At 37.8% G+C, this 13,976-nt stretch overlaps 1 protein-coding gene across 1 annotated transcript in view; it reads right to left on the bottom strand.

Moving 5' to 3' along the window:
- Window positions 1-658: 658 nt before the first annotated feature.
- The window catches only part of DDX46 (DEAD-box helicase 46), a 74,385-nt gene continuing 61,067 nt past the window's right edge, over window positions 659-13,976 (bottom strand). Inside the window, exons 21-24 of the mRNA XM_032337931.1 lie at window positions 11,794-12,012; window positions 11,331-11,475; window positions 3,718-3,791; window positions 659-2,460 (exon numbers count right to left, since the gene is read on the bottom strand). Coding sequence (XP_032193822.1) covers window positions 2,413-2,460; window positions 3,718-3,791; window positions 11,331-11,475; window positions 11,794-12,012 — 486 coding nt within the window. The 3' untranslated portion in view covers window positions 659-2,412. The remainder of the gene's footprint in view (window positions 2,461-3,717; window positions 3,792-11,330; window positions 11,476-11,793; window positions 12,013-13,976) is intronic.

The following is a 13,976-nucleotide window of genomic DNA, read 5'->3' on the forward strand; positions in this document are numbered from 1 at the left end:
AGACCTCAGCGGATGGTTTTATAAAGGAAAGGAAGGCACCACAGGGAAAAGAGCTCACGCATAGCTTAAGTTACAACTCTGGAGGTTTTGCTTTCTAGTCTGTGATCCCTACAGTGCTAATATGCTATTTAGGAACAGATCCCACAGTTGGCTTTATAGGATTTATAAATCCCAGGTACTTAAGGGCTGGTTCTGCTCAAACAACTTCACATGTCCAGTCTGCCTGCCTCAGAGGAAGGACTGCGGTCTCAGGTGCACTGTGACTCCCAGCTGACCACCATCTGTACACCAACGAGGCTGGTAAGACATGAAACATATCGAATAATAAAGTGTCTACAATGACTTGGAAAGAACTTAGCCATCATTGTTAAATTCTATACTTCCATTTTGTAAAACGAGTGCACTGTAACACAATGCCAACTGGCACACGAACTATTATTTCACCTATCGCCTGTAATATACCAAATGCAAACAAAATCTAAGACTAAGAGGCTTCTTCAGGAAGATATTTTTGGATAAGACTGTTATCTTCTGAGCCGTAGGACTGCCAGAATTTTTAATAAAGATACAGAGTACAATACTCCTTTCACATACCTACCATGTAAACAAAATTAGAGCAACAGCATAAAACATTTCAACGGAGATAATTTTTGGAAACTGTAGGTTGAATTAACTTTATTTTATAAGGAATTTAGAAAACATGAGCAGATATTGATACTGCATTAAAAAATCATTTAGTCTGTACATCATTCTGATTTTAAAAATCAAAGAGTCAGTGTGACACTAAAAACTGTTTTAACAGAGAAATGTGTTTCACTTTAGGACAAAATACTATCAGTGTTTTATTACAACTAGATATACAAACATAATGGTAGTAATGCTAAAATGATATAAAACTCTGAATCTCAAAGTGATCCAGGAAGCTGAAGGGAGCACCAATTGTCACCAAAGTGAGACTGCCACATTATTCTATCAAAAAAGAAAAAAAAAATCACTAGGTAATAAAAACAAGCAAATAAATAAAAGGAAAGGAAAAGTAACCCAAGATGCCTGCATTTCAGAGTAAATGATTTATTTGGTTCTCCTGTTACATGTGTCTTGTTTGTTTTCTTCTTCTAAGAAAGAAGAAAGTAGATATGAAAGGAATCTAAGAATATCCACCTTAGTTTTTCAGTAAGCATAACAATATATATTGAAGAAATGATTGACAGTCCTTGTCATTTTAACCACTTAATGTACTAAGTATGACTTTAGTATGCTTTATTTTCTTCTTTTTAAAAAACTCTTAAGTCAAGAATATTCAGAAACTTGTTTCTCTTAATTTAAGACATATATCTATTTAATTCCTGGCTATTTTCTTTTTTTCAAGAAGTGACAATAATACAAAGTTCTAATATACCAGGAATCTTGAAAAGAATATTGGGTGATCCAATTACAATATTTTAAATTAGAATATTCAGGAAATATATCTGAGAGGTCAAAAATATAATTTATGACTCCCATGAGTTAAATTTCACTGAGAGATGCTTAAATCTAAGTCTACAACACAGATACCATTATGCTGGAAATTTTTTAAGAAAGAAAATTCATAACCTACTCAATAATCCTGGAGAAAATGTGGATTAAAATTATTGTGTTTTTATGTACAGATGTATAAAAAACACTTTCTGGAGGGGGTGGAAGAGGAAACAATATTTCTAGGCTACAAATCATTTTCTTTTAAGGAAGATTAAAAAAGATTTAGTAGCTAGACGTGTGAGGGGGAACCTAAGAGGAGTAAATACTAAAACTCTTTGCAGTGTAAAGAAATGCAAAAACCTCTTATACTACAAATATTTAATTTTATAAAACCAAAAAGCAGTCCAACTATTGTCCATTTATGATGATAAAATTGAAACAAAAACTGAAACATTTTGTAAAAATTCTATTATAACATTCTTAAGCCCAGTTCATATTGTCCCATGGAGTCAAGTAAGATTTAGGCTGAGGGTGGGGGGTGGGCAAAATTAGAAAATTTTACCTTTTTTTGAGAAGATGATCACAATTTCATTTCAAGAGGATAAGGTGAAGAGCCCCTTAGTGACTTGTATACTTTATTACTGTCAATATAAAGTCCAAATATTTCCATTTTTTTAAACTTCTGGAATATTATCCAGATATTTAAAATATTGATATTTAAAGTTTACATTAAAGGACATAATACACTGAAAACAGGCCTGCTTTAAATACAGTTTGATAATTCTGGTGGTACTTACTGAAAGAAGATTTCTTTAGCAAATACTGGTTTCATATATTTAAAAAAAATCAGCAAGACAGAATTTTAAAAATCTTAATTTACAATACATTGTAAACTGGAGACAACTGCCACATGTGTCACAGACCAGCACAAGAAAAAAGTTTTTTCCGGATGTTTTATAAGACTTTGTATCTTCCTTTATTTGTTGGTTGGTATGAATTTTGCTAAAAGAGAAAAAAGATGCATACTCAGAAAAAGCAAAGGAAGAAAAAAATACATGTCAAAGGCATTTCCTTTCCAAACTTACAGCATTATCAGATATTTTGAACAGAAAATGTTAGTATTATACTGAGGAAGGAAAAACTCCTCAATAACCAATCATCTGTGTTCATGTGACTACTCTTAGCAGTTTTGAACAAACTAATGGTGGTGGCATCAAGGTTCTTTATCACTTCTTGGTGAAACAGTCTTAAAAGCCCTTGAATCAAAGGTGGTTTTCCGAAAAAAAAAAAAAAAAAAAAAAAAAAAAAAGAAAAAATTTTCTTCTTCCTTCCTGTTTTGTGTAGCTTCTATTCTTTAAACCTTTTATCACCCCAAAGAAAGTTCTATAAGGGGAATTGTAGAAAAGGCCTCCAAAACACATTTGTGGAGAAAGGACAAAGTGTCCTTTCAAAGGGCCTTCACCCAGTGTATATATTATAGGGAGCTTACAAACTTCAACTGGCACTAAAGACACAGGGATGGGGGCAACTAGGTGGCTCAGCTGATTAAGCATCTGGACTTTTGATTACAGCTCAGGATCAAGCCCTGAGGCTGGCTTCACACTCAGCTGGAGTTTGCTTCTCTCCCTCTGCTCCTCCTCTGCCTCATATGCATGCTCTCCAAAGCAAATAAATAAATCTTTAAAAAAAAAAAAAATGGACACAGGGATATGTTCACCATCTTTGGGAAGTTGATCTGTAAGAGGATGCTTTTTCCATGGCATAACCCCTTTGGAAAATTATTTAGCAAAACTTACATAAACCTAACTACATCTACACTACAACTAGCAATTCAACTCCAAGGTATATACCCAAGAGAAAAGCATACTGATGTATACAAAAGAGACATGAAAGATAATTAATTACTACTACATGCAACAACATGGATTTCCTCCAAGTAATGATGAGTCAAAGAAATTAGATATAAAAGAATACACAGCAATCAATCCACTTAAATGGAGTTAAAAAATAGGTGCAACTAATCTATCATATTAAAAGTCAGAATACTGTTACATTTGGGGGAGGGGTATGTGGGTGACTTCTTGAATGCTGGTATTATACTATGTTACTTGATCTGGACAGAGATGACATCAGTGTGCTTCCTTTGTGAGAATTCACCAAGCTATATGTTTATGACTTGTGTAATTTTCTGAATTTATATTATAGTTCAATAAAATATTTACTAAAACAAGTAGAAAAGTCTTTGAGGTTTTCACTCACCAGCCGAATCAGTTCTTCTTTTATAAGCCTGGTGATTTCTGCCTTTGCTTTCTGCACAGCCAGTTCATTGGCACCTGGTAATGAGAGGAAAGTGTTATTTGTATTACTAGAATTACACTGGATGTTTATCCATGTCATGGAGATCCAAAAGGAAATACTGTAGATGACTTTTTAAAAAAATATTTTATTTATTTGACATAGAGAGACACAGCAAGAGAGGGCACACAAGCAGGCAGAGTGGGAGAGGGAGAAGCAGCCTTCCCATGAAGCAGGAAGCCTGATGCAGGGTTTGATCCCAGGACCCTGGGATCATGACCTGAGCTGAAGGCAGGCAGACACTTAACAACTGAGCCACCCAGGTGCCCCTATAGATGACTTTTAAAAACACTGTACTGCCTGCCAATATAGCCTTTCAGAACCTGGTGGAACATCATCCACATTATATAATGGCTGCTTATTATTCAGTTTCCTTTTAGAGTTTCAAATATAACCAATGAGATCACATTTCATGTGGTGTTAAGAGTTCCTGGTTGGGGGGAGGGGAGTGGGGCGCCTGGAGTTAAGTGTCCAACTCTTGTTTCGATTCAGGTCATGATCTCAGGGTCATGAGCTCAAGCTCCTCATCCTATTCCACACTCAGCAGGGAGTCTGTTTGAGAGTCTCTCTTGTTCTCCCTCTGCCCCTCCTGCTCGTGCTCTCTCCCCCAAATTAATAAATAAATCTTAAAAGAAAAAGTAAAGAGTTCTTGGTATGATTAAAAAGAGCAAATAAAATATGATTAATACTTTGTCCAAAAGAGACTAAGAAATAAAGTTGAAGAGAAATATAAACTCCTTGGTTCATTTATTTAATAAATACTTATTGGACATTTATTATATTCCCTAAGGTGGAGGACTATCTAAATTAAAAGAGAAGTGGTGCCATGGAATATTTTATGAAGGGAATCCCATGTGCAACGGTACAAATGAGGAAAGGCATGCTTAGGGGTGCCTGGGTAGCTCAGTTGGTTAAGTGTCTGCTTCAGCTCAGGTCATGATCCCAGGGTCCTAGGATCAGGCTCCTCATCAGGCTCCCTCCTTAGCAGGGAGCCTGCTTCTCTCTCTCTTTCTCCCTCCCTGCTGGTGCTCTCTCTCTCTCTCCTAAATAAATAAGCTAGGAAAAAAAAAAAAGGCATGCTTAATTACTGAGAGGTATACTGTGGTTGGGAAAGAACACAGCAAGATAGCCCAGAGGATAAGGGAGTCTGGAGACATTCATTCATTCAGTTATTTTAATTCAAGAAATACGAAGTTCTCACCATGTATGATATAGACTGAGAGATTCATTATACAAAGAACTCATGCATGCTCTTTATGATCTTGCAGACTGTTAGAAAAACAAACTTGTAAAGATATTATAACAGAATGAGAAGGTAGGAAGCAGTCTATCAGAATGACTTCCAAATATCATTCCTTACAAAAACCTCTCTTTCAGTTCTCCAGGCAGAGTTAAATGGCAAAGAGTTGAGAAGCAAATAAAGTAAGAATAAAGCAGATACTAAACCCAAGAGGAAAAAGAGGTATTATCAGCACTGATGGTAGATGAAACTCAATTCCAACACTGCTGTACTTCAAGTGCTCATGTGACATCCAGCTGGAAATGTCAGTTAAAGCCAATGGAAATATGGACCAGAGGTAAAGGAGATGTGGAGATGAGAGAGCCATGAAGAGTAGCGTGGAGGGATCTAAAGCCAAGGGACAAGGCCAGGGAACAGGTAAATCTACATAGGTAGCACACATCAAAAATAAATAAATACATAAAATAATAATAAATAAACAAAAGCTAAAAAAGGGGGCCAGCTGGGTGGCTCAGTCGATTAAGGATCTAACTCTTGATTTCAGCTCAGGTCATGATCCCAGGGTCATGAGATCAAGCTCCACGTCGGGTTCTGTGCTGAGTGTGCAGCCTCCTTAAGATTCTTTCTCTCCCTCTGCCCCACAACTCCCCTCCCCGGCCAAAAACCCAAAATAAACAAAGAAAATAAAATAATAATTAAAAAAATAAAAGTAGATAGGTAGCTCAGTGTACACTGATAAAAATGAAAGACCTGTACCAACAGAATAGAAATTAAGAACTAGGAGTGAAATGTTAAACAACATGAAAACTAGAGATGCAATGTAGAAAACTGTGTATTTATTTTTTTTTAAAGATTTTATTTATTTATTTGACAGAGAGAAAGAGCACAAGTAGCAGAGAGGCAGGCAGAGAGGGAGGGGGAAGCAGGCTCCCTGCTGAGCAGAGAGTCCGATGTGGGGCTCAATCCCAGGGGCCTGGGATCATGACCGGAGCCGAAGGCAGACACTTAACTGACTGAGCCACCCAGGCGCCCCTGTATTTATCATTTTATGTAAGAAAAAGAAATCAGGAAAACAAGCCATAGAATTCCCCTTACTAGACAAAAATGACCTTTTCTGATTCCAAAGAGAGCAAAGGAAGGGAGGAGAGAAAGAAAGGAAAGAGATGAAGAAGGAAAAGGAAGAGGAGAGGAGAAATAGCAAGGGGAGGAAGAAGAAGAAACAGTTTAACAATAGGAAGGAAAGAGCCAGGAGTATGGCTGTGAAGTTACAGCAACATATCTAATCTAAATCCTACCTCCACCAGCCAGCAACCGCACATTTTAAAGCTGTGGGTGCTGGAAGAGAAGAGAGATGGATGAAAGAAAACAAAAGGGTAGAATCAAGAGCAAAGCCAGACTAAAAATTACAACCAAAATAAAATTCAGGAGGAAAATATGCTACTCGGCATGAGTTGGTGTGAAGCTTGTTGATATTCTGTGCTGTTTTAAAAAGAAAGAAAATGACACTCTCACCTAAATCCAAGTAGAAGAATAATTTTCCTATTTTAGTTAGAGCCTGACCATTTGGACCAGTTTAAAGTTTTGACTTATAAAGCCTCTTTAGGTAATAGGTTACATATGTTTATAAGCTGCCATGGAAAAGAGGCATTTCCTTTCATTGGTCCTAAAACAACTCTGGCTGCTTTTAAGGGATTCTCCACTAATAAAAAGAGAGGGTCACAAAACAGGCTATAAATTATACAGGATGGCTAGGCACCTAAGTCCTTCCTGTTCTCCTTCCCGCTGCCTGGTGGGAGGCCTGAAACTGTTGACCCACACAGAGCCTCCAAGGAGCCAGGCATTAGTGTCCCTCCAATTACAGAACTAGAAACAGATGACACAAGGCTCCTTCCAACACCTGTTTTCATCCTATTAGAGTTCAGTTGATTTGGCTGGAGTTTCAAAAACTAAAAAATCTTTTAAAAAACTAATCATCTATGAAAATCTCAAAGCTTTGGATCATTTTAATTACTAATGTCCAGTCCTTAACCATCACTATAGCTCTAGAATTCTAAAGATTCATTTTTGACAAGATTACCTTATTGCATAGGGTTTGGAAAAGGCTGGTTATAAAAATTAGATGTTATTTCCCAAGTACAAGCGGACAGTGGAGAGAAATGACCAGAAGCATTCTACATGGATGGAAAAGTAAAGCAGAAGCTGTGGGCTTCTCACTTCACTTAGCAGTAGAGGAGATATATTCTGATAAAGTTCTATGTATGATGAATCTTGATATATTACTTATACTATACTAAACATAATTACCTTTAAATTCAAGAATTACACAGAGGATCCTTTTTCAAAGCAAATGCCCCTGATTTACGTCTCTGATTTACGTCTTTATAAGGCAGGCATTTAAAAGTATTAGTTTTGCTTAAATGACACCCATGATATTCAAGCTGAAAATAAAAGGATCACTGCATATATATCAAGGGTTTTATCATCAGATTCCACTGGAAGACACTGTGTCTCCAACCTGTATGGTCTAAAGAACAACAGAGTAGGGGAGACCTGTCCAGTTCCAGGTGCAGAAAGATGTCAGTGTAACTTTCTCTCCTTAAAGCGCTAGGTGCCAGCTATCTTCATTTTACTACACAATAAGGAAAAGTATCACATGATTTAGAAACACACAGCCACTGGTAGAACAAAAAGGTCTTTCGGGACACATAAAAGGATGCATTTAAAAACCTGACTTAGTAAAAGTCACAATCACAAAAAAAAAAAAAAAAAAAAACCTCCCCAAAACCCATGGAATTTGCTTAGCTCTAGCTCTACATCCTTTGTATACCATTTTAAAATATGCATGAATCTTAAATATGCGTGCATTTTAAAATATGCATGAAATAACAGCAGAATGGAAATAACAGGGAACATATAAAGGCTGCATTCAAGTTTCCCTACTGCCACAATTCATTATTAACTTTTTTTTTTTAAAAGATTTTATTTATTTATTTGACAGACATAGATCACAGGCAGAGAGGCAGAGAGAGAGAGAGGAGGAAGCAGGCTCCCCGCTGAGCAGAGAGCCTGATGCGGGGCTCGATCCCAGAAACCCTGGAATCATGACCTGAGCTGAAGGCAGAGGCTTAACCCACTGAGCCACCCAGGCGCCCCATCATTAACTTTTTTTTTTTTTAAAGATTTCATTTATTTATTTGACAGACTGAGATCACCAGTAGGCGGAGAGGCAGGCAGAGAGAGAGGAGGAAACAGGCTCCCCGCTGAGCAGAGAGCCTGATGTGGGGCTCGATCCCAGAACCCTGGGATCATGACCTGAGCTGAAGGCAGAGGCTTTAACCCATTCAGCCACCCAGGCGGCCCTCATCATTAACTTTAAAAGGTCCTATAGTGGGGGTGCCTGGGTGGCTGAGTGGGTTAAAGCCTCTGCCTTCAGCTCAGGTCATGATCCCAGGGTTCTGGGATCGAGCCCCACATCAGGCTCTCTGCTCAGCGGGGAGCCTGTTTCCTCCTCTCTCTCTGCCTGCCTCTCCGCCTACTGGTGATCTCAGTCTGTCAAATAAATAAAATCTTTTTAATAAAAAAATAAAATAAAAGGTCCTATAGTGAGAGTGCATCAGTGAAAATGGCAGATCCTCAAACTCCAAAAGCCTGTCCTTTGACAAAAAGTGAATAAATTTACAAAAACCTGAAATCACCTGTATCAGAACTCTGGAAACTAATCAAAAGTTTATAGTAACAAGGAAAATACTTATTAAAGAAAGAAAAAAACCCCAGCATAATCTAGGCAACAGCACTTTTTAGTACTTTAACTTACTCTGACCCTATCTTGCACTTTTGGCCAGGAAATGATTTCTACTTAGGGGTAGACAGGATACTATTTCTCTTCTTGTGTCTTTATGCTAAGATGCCACACAAAAACAACTGAGGTGACCAATTCATAGGAAAGTGGCTGAACAGGCACAGAACTAATTAACTTTGAGTCATGTTTGTGGGATGGAAAGAATCAAATCCTAATAGGTAAGCAAATCATCTGTAGATTATACTCAGTATAGAATTTACCTAAAATTAAAAGTCTTCACAAAATCAAATGCCAAAATGTAACAAAGAACAAACTAACACTGTCACTAACAATGACAAAATTTATTTACAATATACTTACAATGGATACCTTCTAATGATCTTCCCAACAATAAACTTTAGAGAAAAGCTAACCATTACCAACAACAAACTTTAGAGAAAAGCTAACCATTACAGTAGCTACTAGCCATGTGTGTGGCTATTTAAATTTAACTTAATAAAAATTGGGGCACCTGGCTGGCTCAGTCAGTAGAGCATGCAACTCTTGATCTTACAGTCATGAGTTTGAACCCCACAGTGGGTGTAGAGATTACTTAAAAAAATAAAAAATCAGGGGCCCCTGGGTGGCTGAGAGGGTTAATCCTCTGCCTTCGGCTCCGGTTGTGACCTCAGGGTCCTGGGATCGAGCCCCACATTGGGCTTTCTGCTCGGCAGGGAGCCTGCTTCCCCCTCTATCTCTGCCTCTTTGCCTACTTGTGATGTCTCTGTGTGTCAAATAAACAAATAAAATATTTTAAAAAATCAAATGTGAAGGGTGCCTGGGTGGCTCAGTGGATTAAAGCCTCTGCCTTCGGCTCAGATCATGATCCCAGGGTCCTGGGATCGAGCCCCGCATCAGGCTCTCTGCTCAGCAGGAAGCCTGCTTCCTCCTCTCTCTCTCTCTGCCTGTTTGTGATCTATGTCTGTCAAATAAATAAATAAAAAGTCTTTAAAAAAATCAAATATGAATTCCTTTACAAAATTAAATAAGATTTAAAAATTTCAGTCACACTGGCCATATTCTGAGTGCTCCACAGCCATTACAGAGTCTTCCCTTGGACAGTGAAGCTTTTAAGAGATCAAAAAGAGGATAGGTCTGTCAAGTAATACTTTGTATCCTGAAGACAAACGACTATGGGGCCTAATCAGATGCATTACTCAAAAAATTTATTAAGTGTTTACCATCTGCTCTAAGAACAGAGCAGATAATAAAGTCACTACATCCACGGAACTCATATTGCTGGGGGAGGGGGAAACACAGACAAGTAAAAATATACTACAATTTCTGTGATGAGTACTGTGAAGAAAAATAAACCGGTAAAGAGCTAGGATGAGGTAAGGCTTCTTTTCTCAGAAGTGATGTGTGCACCTCAAAGTAACTAGGCTAGTGCCTGAGATAATACACAGTGTGAGAAAGGGTCCTCTGGAGCCATCAAAGCCCTTTAAAGCATTAAGTATGCAGACTTTGAGCTTACAGAACACACAGAATGAACCTCTCCACAGCTCCAAAACCAGGATGCAACAAATATTTAGTTCATTAAATAGATGAAGTGGATCTGACTGGTCTACACTTGTAAGTCTACTACAAAGATACTCAGATTAAATATAAATGAAGGGACGCAAGTGGTCCTACTATGCAGTGGGAGAATACATTAGGGGAAAAATACAAATGGAAACTCTTTCAAACTCATTCGTGAATGTGTGAAAGAAAGTTAAAAACCAAATCTGATTGGGGTGCATGGGTGGCTCACTAAGTTAAGCATCCAACTCTTAGTTTAGGTTCAGGTCTAATGAGATCTAATCCTAGGTATGGCTCCATGCTCAGAAAGGAGTGTGCGTGAGACTCTCTCCCCTTCCCTCTCCCTCTGCTACTCTCCTTGCTCGTGTGCACCCCCACACCACACAATCTCTCAAACAAATAAAATCTAAAAACAAACAAAAGAAAACACACAAAAAAACCCAAATCTGATCACTCTATATGATACTTGTATACTTTGTGTTAGATATCCTCGTTTTTTTTTTTTTTAAAGATATGCAAGAGCTTTTATGGGCACAATTTCACAGGGACTACTTGCTTGGATAAACATTCATTACGTGAGCTAATATACTGATTTATTTTCTAACATAAACTTTGGCCAGAATATTCTACTTATTAGAAGCATAAACACATCAGTCCTTAAAATGCATGTTTTCTTTTAGAGTGATTCTCTAATTTGACTGAATCTTCAAGACTAAAAGAGTTCCATATACAGATCACTGACCTCTCTATATATACTCAATTTCTAAATAAAGACCTTAAATGATACATAAAATTATTTTTTTCTTGGAAGTGTTCCTTATTTTTATTCTATCAAGAACTGACCTTATAGTTTCTCCATGCCTGTTACATCTATATCAACTCTAACCTAACTCAAGACTACGATAGAACAGCAATACATACTTTCAATTGCCAAGTAAATTTTCCGCTCTCCTTCCTTAGGTTCTTTTCCAGGTGGGAAATATGTTCCTCTGATTGTAATTGCAGCTTCAGAATATTCACTGATTCTCTGCAGAGCTTCCTTAGAGGTAACTTTCCACCTAGCAGTCTATGAAACAGAGTGGGGGAAAAATATCACTTCACAACAGGACAAAAACCTGGTGTATTGACAAAGAATAGGCTAGTTAAATAATATTATGATCAATATCTAGAAAAAAGAATACAATTAACACCTTCACATAAAATCATTAGATCCTAATGTAACTAGAATATACTTATATAAATAAAATTTCTATTGTTGTCTCCCTCATCTAAATAAAAAGTGAAGTAGCTATTAAAATGTTCACAGGTTTTAAGGAAGGTATTTTTGCTCCTCAAGAAGAGTTTTTACTCCATGATTTAAAAAAGGTTGAAAACTATTACTTGCCTGTGGGAAGTCATTGATCTCTAATTCTTCCTCGTATCTCTTAAAAGATTCATTCTGTCCACCATCCTGTCTCTCCTCTTCTTGTTTCTCCAAAGGCACATAATTGAGCTTGGCATTAATCTTTTCAGCAAGTTGCTCCGCAATGGTTTTGGCAGACACAGTGGGAGCCAGGATGGTGCCACCTCTGAGAATTGCATTGGTGGCCTGTTGCATCACATCCTGCAGTTAAAGAAGACCTACAGTCAAATCTCAAATGAGGGCAGAGATAAGATCAGGATCCTACCACAAATTATTCTCTGGAAAGCCACTAACTAGAAGCATCTTTCTATTGCAGAGTCCTACTCAAGTGTAATTTAGCAGTACATATTAATAGTTTAATGTATCTATCTCCCTTACACTGATGAGAAAAATAAAGAATATTCAACTCTATTATTAAAAACTCTACTGGATGGGCGCCTGGGTGGCTCAGTTGGTTAAGCAACCGCCTTCAGCTCAGGTCACGGTCCCGGAGTCCCGGGATCGAGTCCCGCATCAGGGTCCCAGCTCCATGGGGAGTCTGCTTCTCCCTCTGACCTTCTCGCCTTTCATGCTCTCTCTCACTGTCTCTCTCTCTAATAAATAAATAAAAATCTTTAAAAAAAAAAAAAAAACTCTACTGGATCAAAATTAGGTAACTCTTGGTATCAAATATAGTAAAATGTTTCTAAAATCATGTATATAACTTTGTGGCTCCTTAGAGTTTCCTCTAAATTAGCAACTTTGTCCACTACCACTGAACTTTCCTCCTCCCACAACCAAAGCCCATGTCCAATAAATGACAGTAAATGACTGACTTACCTTTTTACTTCATTTTGTACTTAAACCTTTTAATTTGAACTTAATTTTACTATATGCCTAATGTGAGCAGAACTCTGTAGGTAGTACATGACTCAAACCTCAAGCTTTTCTAACAATGAGAAGGCGTGGCTATTTGCTTTCACCAGTAAAGAGTTACTAGCAATAATAAACCCAGAGAACATTAGATTAGGCACTATAATCCCCGTTTTCAGAGGAAGTAAGGCGTGAGTATAGCAGACATTTCACGGTAACTCACTGGCTAAACACTTGATCTTAGCCAAGCAGCAGAGAAGAGATTCTTGCTGGCTCAACAAAACAAACAGAAACCTGAGACTCTAAACCTCGACTGCAACTGCCTCATTAAGTCGGTGCACTAGCATCTGGCTTGGGTGTTACAGTCCTGAAACTATCCAACCTACTGGAGAGAGGGTTCTATAGCTCCACAAACTCTCAGAAACTTCAAAACACTGTTAAAATACACAAACTATTCTTTGGGAATGCTATGAAAGTTTACCCTTAGTTAAAAATTAAGCTGGTAATTTTTTAAAAATTAGGGGTGCCTGGGTGGCTCAGTGGGTTAAGCCTCTGCCTTCAGCTCAGGTCATGATCCCAGTGTCCTGAGATTGAGCCCCATGTTGGGCTCTCTGCTCAGCGGGGAGCCTGCTTCCCCTCCTCCCCTGCCTGCCTCTCTGCCTACTTGTGATCTCTGTCAAATAAATAAATAAAAATCTAAAAAAAAAATTTATTAATAAAAAAAAGCTCTCAAGAGAAAGATGGCATGTCAAATATTTAACACATTTTCCACTGGTTAAGCCCATGTTAGTTTGAATTATGTAACCAGGTATTATGCTTCTGAGGAATTGTTTGTGTGCCCAATAAATCATCCCATAAAAGCAGATCAATAAATAAAAAGCAGAGTGGCTGGGTGGCTCAGTCAGTTAAGCAACTGCCTTCGGCTCAGGTTGTGATCCCAGGGTCCTGGAATTGAGCCCCACATAGGGCTCCCTGCTGAATGGGGAGTCTGCTTCCCCTGTGTCCCTCCCCCAGCTTGTACTCTCTCTTTCTCTCTCAAATAAATAAATAAAATCTTTAAAAAAAAAAAAAAAGGAAAAAGAAAGGGAGTTATTTCCTTAAGATTTTGGTAAGCTCAATCAGAATATTACTTTAAAAATCAGCAGCTAACTTCCTTCAGTTAGGAGTTCCAAAATAGGCATTAGGACTTCTGTTAACCATATAAGAGGCATCATCCAATTGCAGTAATTAAAGAATTCTGTATTCAGATTAAGTTAAATTCCCACTAACTCAATGTCTAGAACAACTGGTTCACTTGCGCTGACATAAAAAGT

This window comes from Mustela erminea, chromosome 3 (genome assembly GCF_009829155.1).
Source record: "Mustela erminea isolate mMusErm1 chromosome 3, mMusErm1.Pri, whole genome shotgun sequence".
Taxonomy (NCBI): domain Eukaryota; kingdom Metazoa; phylum Chordata; class Mammalia; order Carnivora; family Mustelidae; genus Mustela; species Mustela erminea.